Source organism: Mirounga angustirostris, unplaced genomic scaffold (assembly GCF_029215605.1).
Source record: "Mirounga angustirostris isolate CCGP_5_RB_7025 unplaced genomic scaffold, mMirAng1.0.hap1 SCAF_17, whole genome shotgun sequence".
Classification (NCBI taxonomy): domain Eukaryota; kingdom Metazoa; phylum Chordata; class Mammalia; order Carnivora; family Phocidae; genus Mirounga; species Mirounga angustirostris.
This window is the reverse complement of record NW_026991725.1, coordinates 22,446,450-22,468,591: the sequence shown is the minus strand read 5'-3', so window position 1 is coordinate 22,468,591 and position 22,142 is coordinate 22,446,450. Positions and strand designations below refer to the sequence as shown.

General features: G+C 42.6%; 1 protein-coding gene across 3 annotated transcripts in view; it reads right to left on the bottom strand.

Moving 5' to 3' along the window:
* Positions 1–3,179: 3,179 nt before the first annotated feature.
* The window catches only part of ZNF652 (zinc finger protein 652), a 59,510-nt gene continuing 40,547 nt past the window's right edge, over positions 3,180–22,142 (bottom strand). For 2 of the 3 annotated variants that reach the window (XM_064583370.1, XM_064583369.1), the window contains exons 2-6: positions 20,415–21,578; positions 17,789–17,936; positions 17,319–17,434; positions 16,714–16,858; positions 3,180–7,362 (exon numbers count right to left, since the gene is read on the bottom strand). In XM_064583370.1, the coding sequence (XP_064439440.1) occupies positions 6,851–7,362; positions 16,714–16,858; positions 17,319–17,434; positions 17,789–17,936; positions 20,415–21,317 (1,824 nt within the window). In that variant the 5' untranslated portion in view covers positions 21,318–21,578 and the 3' untranslated portion in view covers positions 3,180–6,850. The remainder of the gene's footprint in view (positions 7,363–16,713; positions 16,859–17,318; positions 17,435–17,788; positions 17,937–20,414; positions 21,579–22,142) is intronic. The other variant, XM_064583371.1, reaches the window with a different exon arrangement.

Here is a 22,142-nt window from a genome sequence, read left to right as displayed (position 1 = left end):
AAACACCTAAACCATGCCACACAGTCTCTTTTTCCCTTTTGGAAAAACCTAATGAGTTGCATCATCAAGCACAGAAAAGGATATTTCCAGGAGTGTTAAGAGATTTTAAAAGAATAAAATATTTCCCACCAACTTTCAAATGCAATTAAACACAGCCTTGAGTCCTCTGCAGGATGTGATGCGACGTCTCTGTCTCTGCCCTTCTGACCACACGGACCCTGTTTACCTGTGAAAGACAGGCCGGGAGGAAGCTGGGTTCGCTCAGGGGAGCTGGATATTCAGAAACAACTTGATTCTTTGGCACATCCGAGTCAGAGAGAGGCTCTCTGGCTGATCAAAACCAGCAAATGCAAGTATTACATTTCCTTCTGAAGGGAAGCAAAATTCAGCTTCTGCCCCTTCTTGCCCCATTCCCATTTCCTACGTGTCCCCAAAATTGTTTTCAAGTAATCTGTATCATCCCTGATCTCACCGGAGAAGCTCGAACAGTGTGAAAGGAACCTGGAACTAGAATGTGGTGGAGACACTTCTCAGGGCCCTTTGATACTTACGCCAAGCGTGCCCTATCCTAGAAGACATGGAACAAGAACAGTCTGTCTCAGGGGTGTGGCTCCTCCAAGTGTGAGGCCGCCATGCCTCTCCCCAACCTGTTGTACTGCTTCTGACTTCAGAGAGAAGCCACATGTTTCAGAGTGGTTACTTTAGGTAGCCAGTTACAAGAAAAGAGGCAAACTTCTAGGTCAATAACGGGGACCATCAAGGCAAATTAAGGTGGAAAGGATTTAAAACATGAAACTCTTGCTACTTATTTCTGTAGTCTACTTTTTTGCATTCTGGAAACTGGTCTTTCAATTCCAAATAGCCAGGGAGGACTTCAGATGTCTTGAATTTATTCCTTACCAAACATAACCAATTGTCCCAATTTTGCACTGTCTTACCAGTTAACATATTGTCACCAGGCAAAAAGGGTTAGGAATTTATTAACAGCTGCCTTCATAGACCCCCACTTTGTGTGGTTATTAGTCTCAAAAACCTGAGTATTAGTATTATTAACTTTAAGAAGAAGGGACATGGCATTTTGGGTCAGAAAGGAACAATTTTTGACTAAGACCAAAATACTCAACTTAATAGCTTTCATTCATTTAAAGAAAAGAAAATGCAACCCAATTTCCTCATTTTAAAGAGTTCTGTTTGTTTTCAGTTTTGGAGGAGATCCGAATAGGCGCAAGGGACCCGCACAACGACACATACACACGTCAGTTCTGACTGTGAAAGATTAGCCGATTGCTACAATGGTTTATCAAGAAGGTGCTCCTATCACATGGAGAACACACACTGCAACCCCTTTTTATTACATCCTTCATATATCATGTATCAATCACACTCTAAAAATTAATGAGATGAGAACAAGTAGAAAAGAAGGTAACTGGAAGTCTCTGAGGGACAGGCGGATGAGAGAGGCAGATCAACAACCAATAAAGGACTTCTGATTAACCCAGAGAGCGATTTCAAATTCATCTGACTCAACTAGAATTATGGGTACAATCTTCCGGAATGTTTCTGGAAGAGAGAGGGCATGCAGGAGCAGGGCCAGCAACAGCAGTATTCGGGATCCCTTCATCAGAAAGGGGAGGCATTCAGGGAGACCCACCAGGAGAAGATGTTCCAAAGAGGTGCTCAGTGACCTTTCATTTTAAAGGAACATCTCATTTCTGGTGAAAGAAAAAACAAGGAGTAAAGATAAAATCTTTCATCATTAGCGATGGAATAGGTCAAGAAATAAGATCAAAGCAAAAGCATAAAATATAATCTGAAAGTAACATGGGTAAACAGAACAGGAATAGGTCCAGAATTCGCATCTAAGGGCCTAGTTTGTAGAGCCAAACCAACGGGAATAAGGGTGACTTCCAATACTCAGGAGAATGAAATAATCAGAGGTAGGATTCAGACCAGGGAAAGAATGTTCCAGGATGCTGGCTTTTTGAAGGCACTCAAGAACAGAGTGAAAGACTGAGCTGCAGTGAGCTAACGGGGCGGGGGAGGGGGTCCTGGGGAATCAGGGGGAAGCGTGGACTCATGTATCTGTCACAAGGAAATAAACACAACTCCAGGAACGTTGTGACAATACATATATTATCGAGGAATACATAGAGTAACAAGGTAGTAGAAATCCACTTTATAAGTAGTTTCTTACAACAAATATAGCTTCTACTTAGGGAATAAGAGAAGTCTGTTTTCTGGATATGCCACTCTGCAAAATAGCTGTGACTTAAATCAAGAATTGGATTAAATGGTACATTATCTGGTCCTTTAAACAAATTTACTGAAGCTAGGGCTTCAAAGTTGGGATAACCAAGGAGTTTGCTTTTCCTTTGAATCTTGCAAAACCTATCCTCTAAGACAAAAAGATCTGATCATAGAGTCTATAAAAAGTCTAGAGAGTATAAAAGTATAGAACTATGAAAGTGGACATATTGATGGCAACTTGTATGGCTTCCATAGAAAGTGTGGAGAGGATCTCTGGTTTGCTTTGTCGAGGTAGCGTCCAGGGCTGGAAGGCCATCATTATTTAGTAAAAATGCTACAGGTGACAGGAGCAGGGTAGTTCAGTTGTTCTTATTGCATAAAAACGCCACTGTCTCTCGTGGCTAATGACCTTTCATTCCTGAAAAGAAATGATCTCTTGGGAAATTTCCTATCTCGGTTTAGGCAAAGAGAAATTAAAACCCAATATTTGTTGGCTCAATGTTATCGTCTGAAGAATTCCAAGCGAGCCGGTTTTTGTCGCGGTAGAATAGCTGATAAAATTCTTGAATGTAACTTATCCCCCTTTCCATTAAAATACTTCCCGTACCGTCTAGAACAGCACCAAAATGTTGGTCACGTGGATCGGCAACGTCATACAAGTTGTCTCTTCTAGACAGTAGCTCAAACAGAACGGTTTCCCCTAATTTCTGTTTTCTTCCTTCTTCTTCCTCTTCTTTTTACAATAAAACCCTACCTACCATTCTGTTTCACTGACTGAAATCTGCAAGATGGGGAAAATAAACACCATCGGCAATGGATTTCTATTTCTGCCTGATCTTCTCAAAATTTAAAACTTCCAGTGACATAAAAATAAAACACACATATCCATTCGACAAACAGAAGAACTGAAAACAATTTCAAGAACTAGAAAATTCAGTCGACGAGCGTTTCTTTAGCGTATTTTGGCTTCAGTTAGTATCCTAGGGACAATCAAATTACAGGGAGCCTCTAACCACAATGAAAAGGTACTTCCAAACAAAGGTAGTTTTTAAAAAGATGGTACAACCACGGTAATGTCATGCTCAGTCATCAATTTAGAACAATTCATGTAAATGGTAGACTGTGAAAGTATACATAACTGACTTGCAAAAGATTTCTTTGAACTTCCATAAAGTCTTATGTGGAGACTCCCGGCTTGCTAAAAAATAAGAATCAAATCACAAATATACATGGAAATGAAGCCACGTGCCTTTAAACTTTTCATCCTATTTTCTTCATTCAAATTAAAAAATCTAACTCAGTATGAGCCTACCTGACTCAATTTGAGAAAGCAGCAAGCAGCCTTTCGTTAAGGCTAAGGAAGAGTTCATATTTGAATGATAAATCTACAAGAAAAGCATAGAAAAAGAAAAAAAAAAAAGCAATGTCAGCTCAAGAAAGTCCTTGGGGGATTTTCCTCGAGTAAGCCTTAACCCTACCCACGATACAAGCCTTTGAGGACAGTAAAATTAAGTAATGAGAAAAAGCCTCAATTGGATATCTATATAACGCTGAAATGTGGCCTTTGTTGTCTTTAAAAGACGAAGGACAGATAAGGGCTGAGAACTCAAACTCCTCCACGGTTCTTTTTTTCATAAACAGATAGCAAGCAGGCATGAAGTTCTGAAGTCACAGGGAGCTGTGCTCTCTGTCAGAGGCAACACACCACAGAATGCAACTTTCATCCTAGTGAAGGACCCCAATCAAATTTCCAACCCTGAGTTCGAGTCTTAAGCACATTAAACCTGATGCACATATATGTTTAAGGCTTAATCCTGCAGTTCTTGTATTCAGAAGCACGAATGTTGCAAATATTCTTAATGCATTTCATTATTTATATGTGATATGACACTGATGAGGAGTCATTATGTTCTGAGCAGTGTTCCTGAAGACCACAAATCCCAAGTCAGGGAAGGTAATACTTATCTAGGGGAAAAAAAAAAGTAGAGGTTTTCAGATTGTTCCACAATACATTTCACCGTGAATTGTATTATGTGACAATGCTGATTTAAAAAAAAAAAAAATCCTTTTTTTTGCTTCTGTTAAGGGTGGTGGTGATTATTTGCTTAATACTGGTTTTCCTATGTAGTAGGCATTTTCTTATGGCTATATTCACTTGGATGAAAAAATCAAATATGACTACCTGAATTTTCCAGTGTATAATTATAGTACACTTCATAAAATGGTTGATTTAATGGTCTCAAGTCTGGAATTCAGAATTGCTGCCCAATATGGTAAATTTATGTAGAATAAAATAAGGTACTATAACCAATTAATTAAGTTGCAATTTACATCTTTAAAAAAACCATCTTAATATTATAGGCTTGGCCATTAAGTAATGATACATCTACATGAAGGTGTAGATCCACCCACAAACTTTTCATGGAATGGGAAGGAGATTGTGGAGTAAGAGGTGGCAGCCACTAAAGAAATAATGGTCACAAACAAGAAATTAACTTTCCTTATCGGTTTGGGTACCCGGGTGTCCAAAAACTGTATACAAAGATTTAAAATAACATTCTTTTGGAATTATATCCACAAACAGGAAGAAAAGTAGGTCTTGGGCTACTTTTCTGCCTCATTCCAAAATTTTCCTATGCTCATCATAGAAGAGGAAAGGCAATAATCAAAAGGAAAAAGTGTGGAAATTTTAAACCAAAAAGCTAGTAGAGAACGTGATATTTACAAAACAGGGACTTGACCTCACTTGAGAGTTCCATTTTTTCCTACCACAGAGCTAATCAGCCAGAAAAGTGCTTGAAGCATATCTGCACATTTAATATTAAAAATTAAAAATAAATAAAAGCCAGGGTTCTGATTTAGGCAATGATCTAAGAGCCTGAGGAAAGAAAAATGAAGAAATGTCCAGATTAAAACACAGAGGGAGAGAGAGAAAGAAAGCAGACCTAGCTTTGGAACTCAGTTCTCTGAGATGAAAAAAAAAAATACACAATTTTTAGCTATACTGAGTCTGGAGAAATCTGATCAGTTAAATATGAGCAATAGGTTAGCCCTTCTCTTCAGCCTTTCCTATATAAGCTCCTGATTGATCGTACTCTTTCGAAGCTTCCCAAACCTGGAAAAGTAACCTGTCTTAAAGGTGTTAGAGACGCTGCCCTCACCACCTGTCAACACTGTGTCACATAATTACCTGCAGAGAACTGGGCAGCAAAATGTAGTTTTCTTTCCCTCGCTACAATTTAAACTGTGATAGAATAGCTCAAAGTTGTGGATAGATCCATGGATGAAGAGACATTTGAAAACTCACAGTCAATTTGTTCTCATGCCAACTTCTCAGCTACTGTCAGCAACATCATGTTTGTGATTTTAGTGTACTATTTTATCTTGTCACAACAATTCTAGAAAAACACAGCAACCTCAAAACAAGCAGTGTATCATGAGACTTCCATTTGTCGTCGCCACAGGTGGAACACGGGCAAGCTCTGGGGACAGTGAGAAACAGCCATGACTGAGGACACCACCCCCCCCACCACCCGCTTCCTCCTCCTGACAGTGAACAGCTTGACTCAGAGTTTTAAAACCCGCAAGCTTTAGGTGACTTCCCTGGGAAAGATCCAACTCCTTGCCAATCGTTCCATTTAATGCGGTGACCCCACCAAGTGAAACGCGGAGGACAGGAGCATGTCAACAAGCCTAACACACTGACACTTGAGTGTGATGCGGAGATTTGAAAAACTAGTAAGGACTTACGCCAAGTTCTGAAAGCAAAACCTCACCGTGCAGTAACCTGGTGTCTGGAGACCCTCTCAGATACAGCTAGTCTCTGAAGCACCTTTGAGTTGTACGGATGTAAGAATAACTTTGAACTATAGAAGTTATATGCATCTTTAAGAATCACATTTTGATGATTATAAAAATTTTTTTTCTATTTTACAACATAGGCCCAGCTACACTGAAAAAATTACACCGCTTATTGAAATACATTTCATTTTAGAAACAGACCACTAAAGAAGTCCATACAAAAACTCTAAAATAATTTCTGTAGTAAAATAAAGAGTGCGTTAGGAGAGCTACACAAAGAAGAAACTTCCCGTCTTTCTCTATAATGCTGGATATACTGGGAAACACGGCCGGCTCCATTCTGAAGCCAGCACCAAAAGCTGAAAAGAATTTGTTACGATACACAGTGATACAATTAATGCTCTGGATTAATCTCACAGCCTTCCCGATTAGTACAAAGGAAACCAGGCCTGTCCCCTCTTTGAGGAGAAGTCCGGGATATAAAAGCAAGCATACCTCATCAGCTGATATGAAATTATAAAATTCCACAAGTCTGAGTATTTGAAATTTATAAAAGTCACCAGAAAATGCAAGCAAATTGGGCTTTAGTTCGGTGGTTCCCCTGGTTTAGATGACAGTTCCCTCCATGAGCTCAAGGTGGTCTTCGCGTTCATTCCCTTGGATGTGTTGACTCACCAAGACAATGACAAAGCTCTTGGTGGAGGCTGAGGAGAGTCTGACAGCTACAGAAATGCTCACCAACTCCCTCTGCAAACTCACACGGGCACACAACTCGTGGAGGACACACTTAAGGAGATGGATGTTAATGATGCTGTGTTGAACTGTTCTTCTCGGCCAGGTGCCGCAGAAAGTTGTCCTCACCTGGGCCTCTATGATTTAAAGGCTCGCTCTTAAAGAGAGCTGGAGGTGGGGGGAGGTGAGGGACCGGAGGGATGGGGAGGTGGTGGGGGTGGTGAGGGTGTGGGTGGATGTGGAGGTGTGAGAAGGGGTGGGGGATGGGCCGGGGGGGAAGAGTGCTCACAGGATTCATACTGATCGGAGGGGTGGGGGTCGTGGGTGTGTTCACCACAGAAGGAACTGGGGTGGCCGGGGAAGTTGTGAGTGGGATCTGGACAGCAGGTGGCACATTCACGGGGCTGGTCACCCGAAAGCACTTCTCCTTGTGGGCCTTAAGCATGTTGGAGAAGCGGAACCGCTGGCCACACACGTCACACGGATAGGGCTTCTCGCCTGTGTGAGTTCTGCGGTGCCTCTTCATGTTGGGGCGGCTGGTGAAGCTTTTGCCACAGATTTCACAGATAAAGGGTTTCTCTCCTGAGATGAACACAGACACAAAAAAATGATTAACATACTAGGCGGTAATTACATGCTCACGCTATTCCTCATATTTAACCAGGAGATTAGCACTCCTCTCCCTTACAGCATGTCATATTCAAAGAGTCTCCCAAAGTTGGGAATTAACAAGTAAGAACAGATAGGAGTAAAACTTGCATACAACCTACCATCTGGGCGTGGTTAAAAAAAAAAAAAGAAAAAGGCATCTACAGTAGTGATCCTTCACATCCTACGTGAAGAACCATTCTAGTCAGTTCCCTGTGCTCAAGGCGGCTAAGACCGCGGCCATATCTCTGCCTCTTAAATTTAGGCAAAGTTCGTCTGTTAGCCATTTCTGAATTCCAGACAAAAGAAAGACTGCTAGAAATGTCCCGTGGAGCAAAGAAGTCTCTTGGTGTCTACCCGCACGTAATTAGTGTGTGGCATACTTTTTGGTGTTGGACTTGGAAAATGCTGGATGGCTCACCGGCCGCCAGGACTCCCACGCTGCACAGACTCCCAGTGGGAGAGCTGCGGGCATTTCTGCAGACAGTTTCTTCATTCTGTGGGAGTACCTGGCACATCTGAAGAGCACGTGGCGCTCCTAGTGCCAGCCTACTAGCTACCCCCAAGAGATTCTGACAACCCAAACTGTCCCCACACCACTCCCAAATGTCCATGGGTGTGGGGAGGGTTGGGAGGGGACTCCTGGTCCTGGCTGAGAAGCATGGGGCCGATGAGTCAAAAAGGAAACCAAATTCCATAATTCTAAAGGCACCGAGGGAGGAAATAAGGGCTTCATTTTTAGGGTTCCTAACTTTTCTTTGCACAACGACACGGTTCCGTGCTGTCTGCTGCTTTTCTACCTGGGCCACGGCGGGAAACAAGATGGCTTTTGAACATGTATGTCCGTTCGCCACTTCATACGGAATGCCTGCGTACACGTGTTTCTGTGGCCACATGCTTGTACTGATTAATTCCTTCGTCAGTTCTCAGGATACGCAGCTCGTACCTTTACTGTAACTCCTGCTGCAAGGGGCTGTTCTCGCCTCAGGTACGGCTCCCTTTGGTTCTGACGGCATCCTTGCTCTACTCTGCATAGATAATAGCTATGGTGTATGGAGGCTTCCTGTGTGCCTGGTACCGTTCTAACCACTTTCCATCTATGAATTCTGGTGATCCTCACAGCGACAGCCTGTGTGAGGCAGCTGTGATCATCTCTACATTACTGATGTGGGGAAATTAAGGAACTTGCCCACAGTTCTACAGCTAGAGGAGAGCCAGGAGTTTAAACTGCAGTCTGGTTCCCTCCAGAGCGTGCTTTGACACATAAAACACGGCACTTCACACCTTGATGCTTTGTGCATCCCCGCACAACGAGGGAAAATAACATCCCTCCTGTTCTCCACTCTGGACCCCTTCGTACACGAGCAGAGAACACCTCTTCACCCATATCGTAGTCCTTATTTCTTCTCTCGGTCTTTGGAAACTGACAGCCCCCGTTGCCCTCCTTCTCTGAAAGCCAGAATTTTCCTCGCTTCCTCAAGAGACTAGACTGTGCAGTCAGGAGGGATCAGTCTTGTATTCAACTTTTTATTTTATTTTATTTTTAAAGATTTTATTTATTTATTTGACAGAGAGAGACACAGCGAGAGAAGGAACACAAGCAGGAGGAGGGGGAGAGGGAGAAGCAGGCTTCCCGCTGAGCAGGGAACCCGACGCGGGGCTCAATCCCAGGACCCTGGGACCATGACCTGAGCCAAAGGCAGATGCTTAACAACTGAGCCACCCAGGGCCCCTGTATTCAACTTTTTAGATAACTTCAGAGCCCATCTTGTTTTCCATCTTTTTAATCCATTTCCTCCAATTACCTTAAAAACTTCAAATCTCAAGATGGCATACCCATCTGATGAACAGCGTCATTAAAAACAGTATAACGAAAGTACAGAAATTGAATTACTAACATGAAAATCCATAATCTATGAAGCTTCTAGTCTATTAAGTAAAATGAGCAAGTTATGAAAATGCACACATGGTATTATCCACTTTTAGTTAAAAACAGGTATAGAAAAAACATGGAAAGAACTACAACAAATGTCAGTGATTCTCTCTAGGTAATGGGATGATGAGTGATGTTTTATTTTTTATGCCTACATGCACTTTCTCTTTCTCTCAAATAAACACAATTTACTTGTATAATGTAATATTTTAAAAGCACACCTATTTGACAACCTCTCAAACCCCCCTGGGCTCTCCAGAGTTAGTATTCTTTACTCCCAACAGCTATATGGAAACAGAGCCAAAGGACTCACTCTCTGAATTATTAGTCTAATTGGAGCAAACACTCTCACTTGATTCACTAATCACTTCTTAGGCACCCTAGACCCTACATCCACAAACAGGATTCATTGTAAGCTTACTGAAATATATGGACATTAACTTTCTCTTGTGTGTTCCAACCTGGATCAAATCCGGGATCTATCTCTCTATCCATCGCCTGTTTGTAGTCTTGTAGGCTATAATGATTTGCCACAGAAAGGCCAAAAACTATTAGAACCCACCTATCACAAATCCATGGGTTCAAATTAAAAATGGGTCCTTTTTGGGGCACCTGGGTGGCTCAGTCGTGAAGCGTCTGCCTTCGGCTCAGGTCACGATCCCAGGGTCCTGGGATCAAGCCCTGTGTCGGGCTCCCTGCTCAGCGGGAAGCCTGCTTCTCCCTCTCCCACTCCCCCTGCTTGTGTTCCCTCTCTCACTGTCTCTGTCAAGTAAATATTTATCCTTTGTATTGCTTAGTAATCTTTTATTCATTTCTTAAAGTCCTACCAAATTTTCTACATTTGTTGTTCCAAAAGTAAGCCTACAATCCCACTTACCTCTAACTCTCACTACTCATCAGGCCCCATCTCCTAATTGTACTAATAATGAGTGATGTTAAGGTCTCTGCGAGACCTCAAGATTGTAATGAAGCTGAAGGAAAAATAAAAACGTAACATTTGCAATCAACCACCTGCACAACGTCCCACTTTAAGGAAGCGCTGGTAACTGGGTGGCTGGAAGATACATTAAAGCTAAGTCCATCGAGGTAACTAGAAAAGTATCGATATCAACATCAACACACCTAAGGACATGACCTAGCTGCTACATATAAAGCTAAGCTGATTGTAAGAAGCAGTACTGTAATGAGTCTGAACAAAGAACATTACACATGAAGGCAGAGCGTTTACAGGAAGATAGAAAAGAACAAGAATTTGGCTGGCTACTTAGCTGTTTTTTTGCACTGTTCAAAGGGACAAGCGATCTGGCTTCCAGTCTACTTAGTATGAATATCCTTGAGTAGCGATCAGAAATCTACATATCCATATATGCAGCTGAAATCTCTCTAACGTCTTCAGCTTTAAACCCACTTTGCAAACTGCCTACCGGGTATTTCCACATGAACGTCCTGTAGAGGTCTCACAACTAACAAGTGCAACATTAAATTCATTATCCTACTTAGCAAACCTGCTCCTCCCTCTACCATTCCCTGTCTTGACAAATGGCATTCAAGACCCAAATCTGAGACTATCCTTTGGTTCTTCCCTCCTGCACCATCTTTATCCAATCAGTCCCCCTGTTCAGCTGACCCTATCTTGTGTATCACTTTCATTTCACCCACTGCCATCACCGCAGTCCATATCATCATCCCATTCCCCTAGGTTACTGTGACATCCACCTGATTGGTGTTGCCTTCTCTTTTCTTGCTCCCCACCTCCCCGCCCATCCTCTACCCCGTAGGCAGGGTGAACTTTCAGACTTGTGTCACAATCTGCTCAAAACCATTCAAGAAATTCCCCACTGTCCTTAGAATAAAGTCCAAACTTTTTTCATGGCTTATGGGTTTTTTGGTGACCTGGCACCTCCTTATTGCTCTCTGGTATCATGTCTCATCAGACTTCCTGCCCAGCCGCCCCCATCCACCAAACTCCAGCCAACTTCATTTAGTTCCATGTACTTGCTCTGTGCTCTTCAGCGAACCTTGCGTGTCTACCCAGCCTGACTGTGAGCCCTGTGACCCTAGGGTTGTTTCAGTCCAGTTCACTACAATAGCCCAATTTAGTAGGTTCTTACTTAATGTTTACAAATCAAAATTTGTTAATTCTAAGACATGCATTCCCTGGCATACTGACATCTCTGAGACGGACATATATCTTACACTTGATGGCATGCCATTTTTATTTGCAGCCTTTTCTCAGCAGTGTACAAATTAAGTTTGTCTTACAAGGGATGGCTTCTTGGATTTGAGGATGTATGGTACTCACCATTAAGATCACTCAAGTATCTTCCTCTGCTGTAATGCCCTGTCCCTATCAATTTTCTGATGATAATTTAGCTTCTAACATATATTTTTACTTAGGCAAAGAACATGCTGACCAAAGAAATAAGAGTTCTGAACCATCTGCCACTCAGCTTTTTCACTGTAAATCAACAAACCAGCAATATGTCATTAAGACGATTTAACACAATCCCTCTGATCCTGATCTGCTTGAGTGCACTGCCTCATTCTGGATGCTGAGAACAGACTCTGGAATGGTGCTTTTTGCCCTTATGATGTCCTGTATATCCCTCCATTTTATGACTTGCTACGTTAAATTATATCAGAATCATTAAAATATGTGGTTCTGGAGTCAGGCTGCCTTGGACAAGTTATTTGATCTCTGAGCCTGAGTTTCCTCGTTTGATAAATGAAGATCATAATAATAGGCGATTGTGAGAAGTTGAAAATACAAGGAAAGCACTTAGAACAGTATCAGGCACAGAGCAGACACTCAGAACATTGGAGTGCTTCTATGATTATGATTATTATTATTACCAACACCATCCCTGTCCCTGAAGTGTAAGCTCCTTGAGGACAAAAACCAGGTCTGAATTCATCCTTGTGTTGCCAGGCACTTAGTGCTGTACCCGGTACAAGGAGAATCAGCAATCATTCTATGTTGAACTCACCCCACATCCACACCATCCTAGGAAACCCTGCCTCAGGGCTGGGCAGCCTCCCTGAACAGGGTCTGCCTCACTTCTCTTTAACTGCGAAGAAACAGCCCTATCAGCGGCAGTTCCTGCAATGGCCGTAATCCCCAACAAAACATACTCTAAATGTGGTTACTTCCAGCCTCAAAAGAGCTATCTCTTTTCTTCAATGCTAAGCCTGCTCCTTGTATTCTCCCAGGTGCTCCTGTCATCCTTATTTAACACCAAGGAACCAGAGACCTGCGGAGGCTGTAGAGAATGCAGAGCCAGGCGTGTCCAACCCCACCAGCCGGCCACTTTCCCAATTTGAGTATTACAAGCAGTATTTTTTTTTTTTAAGATTTTATTTATTTATTTATTTATTTATTTATTTATTTATTTATTTATTTATTTATATTTTATTTTTTTGTCAGAGTGAGAGCGAGAGAGCGAGCACAAGCAGGGCGAGCGGCAGGCAGAGGGCGAAGCAGGCTCCCCGCTGAGTAAGGAGCCCGATGCGGGACTCGATCCCAGGATCCTGGCATTACGACCTGAGCCGAAGGCAGACGCTTAACCGACTGAGCCACCCAGGCGTCCCAAGATTTTATTTATTTATTTGAGAGAGAGAGAATGAGAGAGAGAGAGCACATGAGAGGGGGGAGGGTCAGAGAATGAAGCAGACTCTCCGCCAAGCAGGGAGCCCGATGCGGGACTCGATCCAGGGACTCCAGGATCATGACCTGAGCCGAAGGCAGTTGCTCAACCAACTAAGCCACCCAGGCACCCTATTACAAGCAATATTAAAAGGCAGATGACAAACCAGGGGAAAGCACTTTAATATTGGCATGAAACGAGGTCCAGGATATGTAAATATATATAAAGAAGTATTAGAAACAATAAAAAAAAGTCAGACACTGCAATGGCAAGATGAATACAAAAAAGACACAAGCAATTCAGGAAGGAAAATATACTGACCCTCAATAAGTGCATGAAAAAATGTCCAATCTCACTTAGCAATGATTAAATGCAAATTAATACAATAAGAAACCATTTTCCACCTATCAAATCAGCCAGGGTTTTATTTAGCATTGGAAAGGGTTGGGAAGATGGGTATTTTCATGCACAGCTAGTAAGAGTGTATGTGGATGGCTATTTTGCAATACATACCACCAAGTCTTAAAAATGTGCACATCTCTTTGCCCTAATAATCCCATTTCCAGGAATTTATCCTAAGTGAATAATCATGGATGTGTTAACCACAAAGCTGTTTATCACAGTATTATTTATAACAGTAGAAAAATTGGAAACAGAAATCATCTAAGTCCAGTAGGGAAATGGCTATATAAAATGGAAACAACATCCTTTACTTTATAGGACTATTGTAGAAGTTACACTGATTGTATGAGGTAATGTAGGTAAAGCACTTAAGATAGTGCCCGGCATATATGTGCATAATAAATGATGGGTATTATTACAGCAAATTTACCAGAAGGAATATTATACAACCATTAAAATGATATTGCTGTTACCACTTTGGAAAACAGTATGGAGGTTCCTCAAAAAGTTGAAAATAGAGCTACCATATGATCCAGCAATTGCACTCCTGGGTATTTACCCCAAAGATACAAATGTAGGGATCCGAAGGGGTATGTGCACCCCAATGTTTATAGCAGCAATGTTCACAGTAGCCAAACTGTGGAAAGAGCCAAGATGTCCATCGACAGATGAATGGATAAAGAAGATGTGGTATATATATATGATGGAATATTATGCAGCCATCCAAAAAAAAAATGAAATCTTGCCCTTTGCAATGACGTGGATGGAACTGGAGGGTGTTATGCTGAGCGAAATAAGTCAATCAGGGAAAGACATGTATCATATGACCTCACTGATATGAGGAATTCTTAATCTCAGGAAACAAACTGAGGGTTGCTGGAGTGGGGGTGGGTGGGACCCATGGGGTGACTGGGTGATAGACACTGGGGAGGGTATGTGCTATGGTGAGCGCTGTGAATTGTGCAAGACTGTTGAATCACAGATCTGTACCTCTGAAACCAATAATGCAATATATGTTAAGAAAAAAAAGAAGAAGATAGCAGGAGGGGAAGAACGAAGGGGGGGGAATCAGAGGGGGAGACGAACCATGAGAGACGATGGACTCTGAAAAACAAACTGAGGGTTCTAGAGGGGAGCAGGGTGGGAGGATGGGTTAGCCTGGTGATGGGTATTAAAGAGGGCACGTTATGCATGGAGCACGGGGTGTTATGCACAAACAATGAATCATGGAACACTACATCAAAAACTAATGACGTAATGTATGGTGATTAACGTAACAATAAAAAATTTTAAAAATGATATTGCTGTTAATGACATAATACAGTCAAAAGGAAGAGCCAGTTATAATAAAGACCCAATTTTTGTTTTACGTCTATATACATGAATACATAAACACTTTTTATAGTATCTATCTATATGTGTATTAAGAAACTAAAGAATTTTAAAAAAATGTATGCCAAAATATTGACAGTAAGGTTTCAGTGATGATCAGTTTTGTTATTAACTTTCACATTTTCTCATATTCTTTTTAGTAAGTATGTACTACTCTTTTAATGAGAAGGCTATTGGGTGGCTGTATTTCTTTGGAAGAAATAGGAAATGTTGAGCTTGCCTATTTGGCCAAAGAAGAATATTTAACATAAAATTTTTTCAACAAACATGACAGTCACAAAATATATACTCTGGTTTCGTATTATGGACATTTCAGGTCTACAGGAAGAAGGACAAAGGGGAAGGCAGGAGGAGGTGAGAAGAGGGAACCGGGAGAAAGACGCCCAGGAGAGGTGCAGGGAAGAGGAGGGCAGGGCAGGGCAGTGCAGAGGTGTTAGGGGCTCCCGGTTCCTTCCAGTAAATGATGCGGCGTGGCCAACATCTCTGGGGCCACCATGTCCCAAGCACCGTGTGTGAGAGTGACACAACTTCTGCCTTCAAAAAAGCTTATTTTCTATCTAGTTCCACAGCTTCCTGCTTTACAACAAAAAACTGAATCCTAAAAGCGACTCGGAACTAAGAGCCTGTCCAAAAGCCACCAAATTAGAAGAGGAGAATTTGTTAATTACTCTGCTATATCCTGCTGTCCATCCACTTAGGCTTCAAAGTTCTCATTACCCTTTAAGGGGCAATTTATCTAAGTAAACTCTTCTCCTGACTCTTCATCTAGACTAATCCTTAAAATCGGAGGGTGCTCTGCTCTGAATGGGGAGGAAGCCCACTGGGCAGGCATTTTTCTCTGGACTTCAACAGAAAATTGGGAACTAAAGCGATCCAGCCATGGCAGAGTTTCTTCACCTCTGGTTGAACAAAAAAGAGCAAGGGGCTAAAGCAAGTGGTTCTTTCTAGTTCTGCTACTCTATGGACAAACAGAATGTAGAATCCTATGATTAGATTTTATGCTGAAATCCAAAAAATGGTTCATACTGTTCAATTTGTACAAAGACTAGCTAACCCCAGAATACCAAGTTACGGCTGAGATACAATGATGCAGTGTTTACAGGAGGAGCTAGCTACTTCAGCCAGTTCCCTGCAAGCTGGGTAGTCAAATGCTTACAAGATTCACATCCATGCTAGGAAGCAAAAACCTCTGCAAACACAAAATGGTTAAAATATGATTTAACTTCATCTGATGGGAATTGTTCCTGAAAAGTGGTAATTTTGGGGAAATCCAATCCGATCAAACTTTAAGCACACTGAGAGGGTATTCTATTTAAAGCAGTCAGTGTCCTTCAGTTTTGAAAGGTCCAGAAGCCCTTCCCTTAAAAAATATCACACATATTGTGCACACTGCACATACACAAAGCAAGCTGCATACAATTTTAGGAGATCCTGTGCCCTAAGCAAAGAATCCAGCATCTTGAAGGGACCCACAGTTAAAAGGCACTCACAAATAATCCTTTTTTTAAATGAGCGGAGTGATGAAAGCCCAATTTTTCAGGCTAATAAATCTGTATTTTTATATGCCAGGTGAAATAATTCAAGTAGAATTTGCCCTTAGAATGCAAATTCGTGCTTTCGGTTTTTACATAAACAGACTCACAGGTGATCATCAACAAGTGCTTGAGACATATCTGTACTTTTCCCAAGAAATTCTTTTTTTTTTTTTTTAAAGATTTTATTTATTTATTTGAGAGAGAGAGAATGAGAGAGAGCACATGAGAGGGGGGGAGGGCCAGAGGGAGAAGCAGACTCCCTGCCGAGCAGGGAGCCCGATGCGGGACTCGATCCAGGGACTCCAGGATCATGACCTGAGCCGAAGGCAGTCGCTTAACCAACTGAGCCACCCAGGCACCCTTCCCAAGAAATTCTTACCAGTGTGTGTTTTCATGTGCTCGTCGAAGTACTGCTTCATGTTGAAATCCTTGCCACACCACTGGCACATGAACTGTTTGTGCCCAATGTGGATGCTCATGTGGGAACGTAGCTGGTACTTGTACTGAAACCTTTCGTCACAGTTCTGCATTGGACACAGTGGAGATTTTTGAATGCCAGGCATAGGAGCTTTACTTGAGCCCACCCTACAAAGTCTCTGAGATTAGGTTTCTTTTTCACACCTAAAATAGGACCTGCTGCGTCAACTGTTTGGCTCTGCTATATTTCTATGGCTCAGTTATTCATAAAGGGGGAATTTTCTCGAATAATTAGCACCGAAGTTACCCCCAACTTCTCTGGATTACTGAGGGAAGACAAATAACTCATCGTGCGTTATTCCCGGGCTCAACCTAGTCTGAGAGGGTTAAGATGACCTTTCTCCATCTGGCCGTGAGCTGACGCGGGGCGCTCGCTCAGAGCTCAGAGCTCAGAGCGTGTATCTGGAGGGCCTCTGGCCTGTACCTTGCACACCTCTCCCTCACTGCTCACCACGAACACAAAAGCTCGTCCCTAGGCCGGGGCCTGGGGGGCAGCGCGCTCCTTACCTCGCATCTGAAGGGCTTCTCTCCGGAATGCTGCAAGGAGTGCACCTTGAGGGACATGCTGCGTTTGAACGACTTTCCACAGGTTTCGCATGTAAATGGCATGTCTTTCGTGTGTGCTGCAACACAGAATGCACTGTACTCAAAATAAGCCCACCGAAAAGCTCAAGCTGGGAGAGACTCATGTCCTTTGCCGGGACTGCGCGGAACTCATGCCGTCTGGACTTTCTACACTTTAATTTGTGAGGTCTTAAGAGCAACGTTCTGAAGAGAAACAGAAATCACAAGGTTGGAAGGGAACCTGTCCCGGGCCAGTCGGTGATGCTTGCTGAGGACATGCTGCAGTTAGTTTCGACAAGTCAGAATGGATTAAAGGAAGGCCCTTCCTCGGATCCTGCCCCATCTGAAGCGTAAAACACACCAAAGAACAAGGACAAAGCATAGGCATGAGAGAAAAAGCAGAAGAAACTTACCAACCATGTGTTTCCGCACATGAGCCATGGTATAGAATTTCTTCTCACAAATTTCACAGGAAAACTTCTTTTCTGCATATCCATGGACGATCTTGATGTGCTCATGAAGGGACCAGAGTTTCTTGAATGATTTGTTACAGGAAACACACTGAGCAGGATAAATAGAAATAATCTTTATTTACAGGGGCTTGCAGAAAGCCGTAGCTGCCTACTGGCTGATGAAACGGGCATGCTAGAGATTCATGGCACAAGGCCAGAATCCAAACAAACAAATGCCAGGCCTCCGAGGAGTCCAGATGCCAACACCAACATCTGTATGTTCTATTTTTCAAGATGCATCTTTTAGAGATGCTCTGGGAGTACGAAAACAATGGCAAAAAGTAAGACAAAGAGACATGGAAAGTTCCGCTAATTGAAAAGACTTGACTGCTTTTAATCAGTATAGTACCAATGGAGAAGAACCAAGTTTTGAAAAATAAATGGATTACCAAGAGCAGCTGCCTCCTACACATAGGTCACTAAGCAGTTAACAGGCATTTACCAGGGAATACAAACTAATTTTAAATGAGCATAAATAAAAATGAGATAAAACACATATTAACAGTTATAGATCTGTGGAAGTATAACAATGTTTCTGTACCTTAAAGAAGGCATCTGAAGCTTTCATTAACACAAATTATTGAGATTTTATTATATTTTCCCGTATCTAATTTACTCTATGGGACATGTCCCTTCTAAGCCACCAGTATCATCTTCCCTTTCCCTGGTAGCCAGCCCCAGATCTCTGGTACACAGGTCTACAGGAAACACACGCAACAGTGCCTAGTTCCTTGTATTATGAATCAGTAATAGTCTGGAATATCAGGCCTAAAGTGTATCAGAATAAAGTGCTTCTGGTTAAAGCAAAACAATACTAGAAAGTTCTGGGTAACCACCGACTCGGAGACATTTAAGGGAACAAGTTAGCTATTCACTGGAAATAAAAATCTCTGAACATTACAGTCACTTCAGGAAACAAGGACTCTGAGAAGGGTGAAAAAAATAAATAAGCCTCTGGTTGGACCCACTAGAGAGAAGGACAGACCTACCCCTACAAGCCACTGTGCAGGGCAGGGTTTCAATTTTTACTCGTTACTAGGCCGCCAGGATCATGAGGATTTATATGTATGAACAAAGCAGTATTCTTCAGGAATGTAAAGAGAGCTCTTTCGGCAGAATCCACAAAACCTGAATGCAAGCTGAAGTGCCTTATGGTGAGCAACAGTGAGGAAAGTCACAGAATGAGGATGTATTAAATGTTTTCTTTCTGTAACTTAATAAAGCAAATTTAAGTAAAAAAACCCCAAACAAACAAAAAACCCCACAACTTTATGGACATCAACAGATATACCTTTCAGCAATGAGTCATCAGAGAACCCACGTCTGACCCCTAGGGTGCAGCAACGCATCACACTCCCCTCGGCCTGAACTGTCACAACCAACTCATAACCAAGCAAGGCCAGTGGTAGTTACCGGAGGGTCTGGGCGCCACGACTCAGCCTTCTTTTATTACCAAGCGTGTAAGAGACCAAGTCACAACTGATGAACCAAAAAGCAATGAATTTTTGGCAAACATAGTTTATATTTAAAAAATCTCTTTAAAGTAAAGCAATGATCTCAGTTGTTGATTAAAAGCGAGAGGTGAAGTGAAAAAGAAGCACTTCAGATCAAGCGCACTCCAAGAAACAAACCAAAACAAAACAGTTGCATTTTTCAAAAGAAGTTTGACTTAAATATGGCACGACACATTTGTATTTTACATATCTGATGGAGACAGTGATAGACTTACCTTTTATGAATATTCATTAATATGCATTCACAGGTACAAACCAATACAGCTCAACATAATATAATTCACTTGACATAATATAATTAGCACACCTCTTAACCTGTCACAATATAGTCCTTTCAAGACATCAGCCTGGTTTGAAAACCACATTCTGTTACCTTAATAATGTAGCATTACGTAACCCCACCACCAGGTGGGCAACATTTTCAACCAGCTCAGCCTCTGTTTAAAGTCTGCATATTCCCATGGGCTCAGCCTCTTGATAAATTTAATGTTGTCATCTCTCCACTGGTAAAAGCAAACTCACTCCTGGAGATCTTCCATTTTCACCGGTCTGAGGCATTATGGTTTTTGTCCCCATCAGCTGCACTAGAATCTGGCATCCTTCCAAACCTAGAAGGGGACCTCTCTCTATTCCTGACCTTCACTCAGTATCTCCCACCTTGACAGAGAAGATGCCAGAATGAATTATATGTTACACGTCTCACAACAGTGAATCTCAGTGCAAAGTCGGTGTTGACTTTACCTCCTGGGCAATCAGTCACCTACAACAGATTACCCCTTCCAGTCAGTGTACCTGCGTTCCCACTAGTCCAGCGTCAGGTAAGTGTAATGCTTTTGAAAGAAAAGGTTAAGCCCGGGTTTTGAAAAGACCAAAGCAGGAGCTTTTAAAAAGATACATCGGTGAAAACTGTCCCTTCAGCCTCTACTGTATTTATTCTCTTGGGCAGATACCAGGTGAGTCTGAACAGCCAGGTGCTATCCTGGAAAGTGTGCCCTCTCGGTGGTGAAACCTACCTGGATATTTTTTTCACAGTCTGTTTGCTGGTGAAGGGACAGCTCACTTTCCAGGACAAACTTCTTGCCACACTTATCACAAATCTGCATGCGCCTGTGAGTAACGTTCATGTGCTTCTCCAGGTACCAGCGAGTATTAAACACCCTGGGGCACTTCTCACAGGTCAGAGTCTCTTTCTCTTCACACTTAGCTTTCTGGACCGGCGCTTTGGGCTCCTTGGCAGCCCGCTTCTTACGCTTAGGCGGCTCTACGCTCTTCCTACGCCCTCTTGTTGTCCTGGGAGTTGGGGAAGTGGTGGCCGTGGCCACGGAGCTGGCTCTCCTGGTTCTCCTGTGTGTGACGCTGGCCTTCTCCGCTGTCTTCTCCTTCTTCTTCTGCCTTCTGTTCTCTCCATAGTCATTGCTGTCATCGGTGGCCTCTTCCTCACTCTCCTCCTCCTCCTCCTCGCTGCTTGTCTTAAGAACAGGAGTCTCTTTGGACTGAGAAGAGACACCCTTTTCCCCTTTAGATACATTTAACGTTTGGTTATTAAGGTTTACCTCCACTATGATCTGCTCCCTTTTGTAAGAAACCTCCTCCTCCTCCTCCTCCTCCGTGTCATCAGAATTCTCCCGGTCTTCCTTAACAGCATGCACGTCAGACACTGCCCTTGGCTCCCTGAAATACGGCTGTTCCTCGGCTTCGTGGAGATGGGGCTTGCTCATCTTGGGGTCCACTAACACAGAATAAGGACTTCCCGATTCCCTTTTGTACACTTTGGTGGACAGGTCAAGTTCTTGGTTGGCACCATGATAAAAGGCAGATGGCACTGGAGCCCGACGGCTATCTTCTTGGGCCATCCCTGCTGCATGCACAGCGCAGCTTTCCACCCGCTCCTGGCGAGAGCTGGCTGCGTGGCTCATGGGGGAGCGGCCCGATGCAGAACGCAGATCAGACTGTAGAGAAATAGCTTTAAAACAGGGTAATTATTAAGACTCAAATCTTTTTCCATCCACAAAGAATCACTCAAAAAAAAAAAAAAAAAGGTATTCCTGGAACCTGTGTGCAATTCTTCCAGTGTGGCAGCACCGAAGCGTAAGTCAGAAGGTTTGGTATTATGGCAAGAGCAGAGCGCTAGTGACTTTTCTTCTGAAGGGAGCTGCAATTGACTTGGAGCATCTTATCTACAAAGAAAAGCAAAGAGGAAAAAAAGGTCAGATACCATGATTTCCTTCTCACAGCATGCACATACATCATACAACACAGCTGAAAATGATTCAGCTCTTTACAGAGGCAATTCTTTATGCTGCTTAAATGGTTCGGTGTGGGCCATTATTTCACTGGGCTACTGGTTTACTAAATTCAACACAATTTTGTTAGAATGTACATTCTGAGATAGCAGCAGGAATCTACCTGTCCAGTGCCCTGAGGATCTTTACAGGTTAGCACAGTGCCAAGCACTTAGGTGTTCAGTACGTATCTGATGACAAAATGAATATGTACTATTGCATGGCATTCATTGTGCTAGATGCTACAGGACACGCTGATATGACAGAATATATGGTCTCTGTCCACAGGGAGTTCATAGTCTTGTCATATAAACAGGTGTCCTAGGTGAAACACACAAGAGCTTTCTGCTTGGCTGGCTTTGTTTTCAACATCAGTCACTACCATCCACCACAGTTAGGGCTCAAAGAACAAAGCTGGCTGTGAGCTAGGCACTGTGGACCAGGGAAATAAAACAGCTA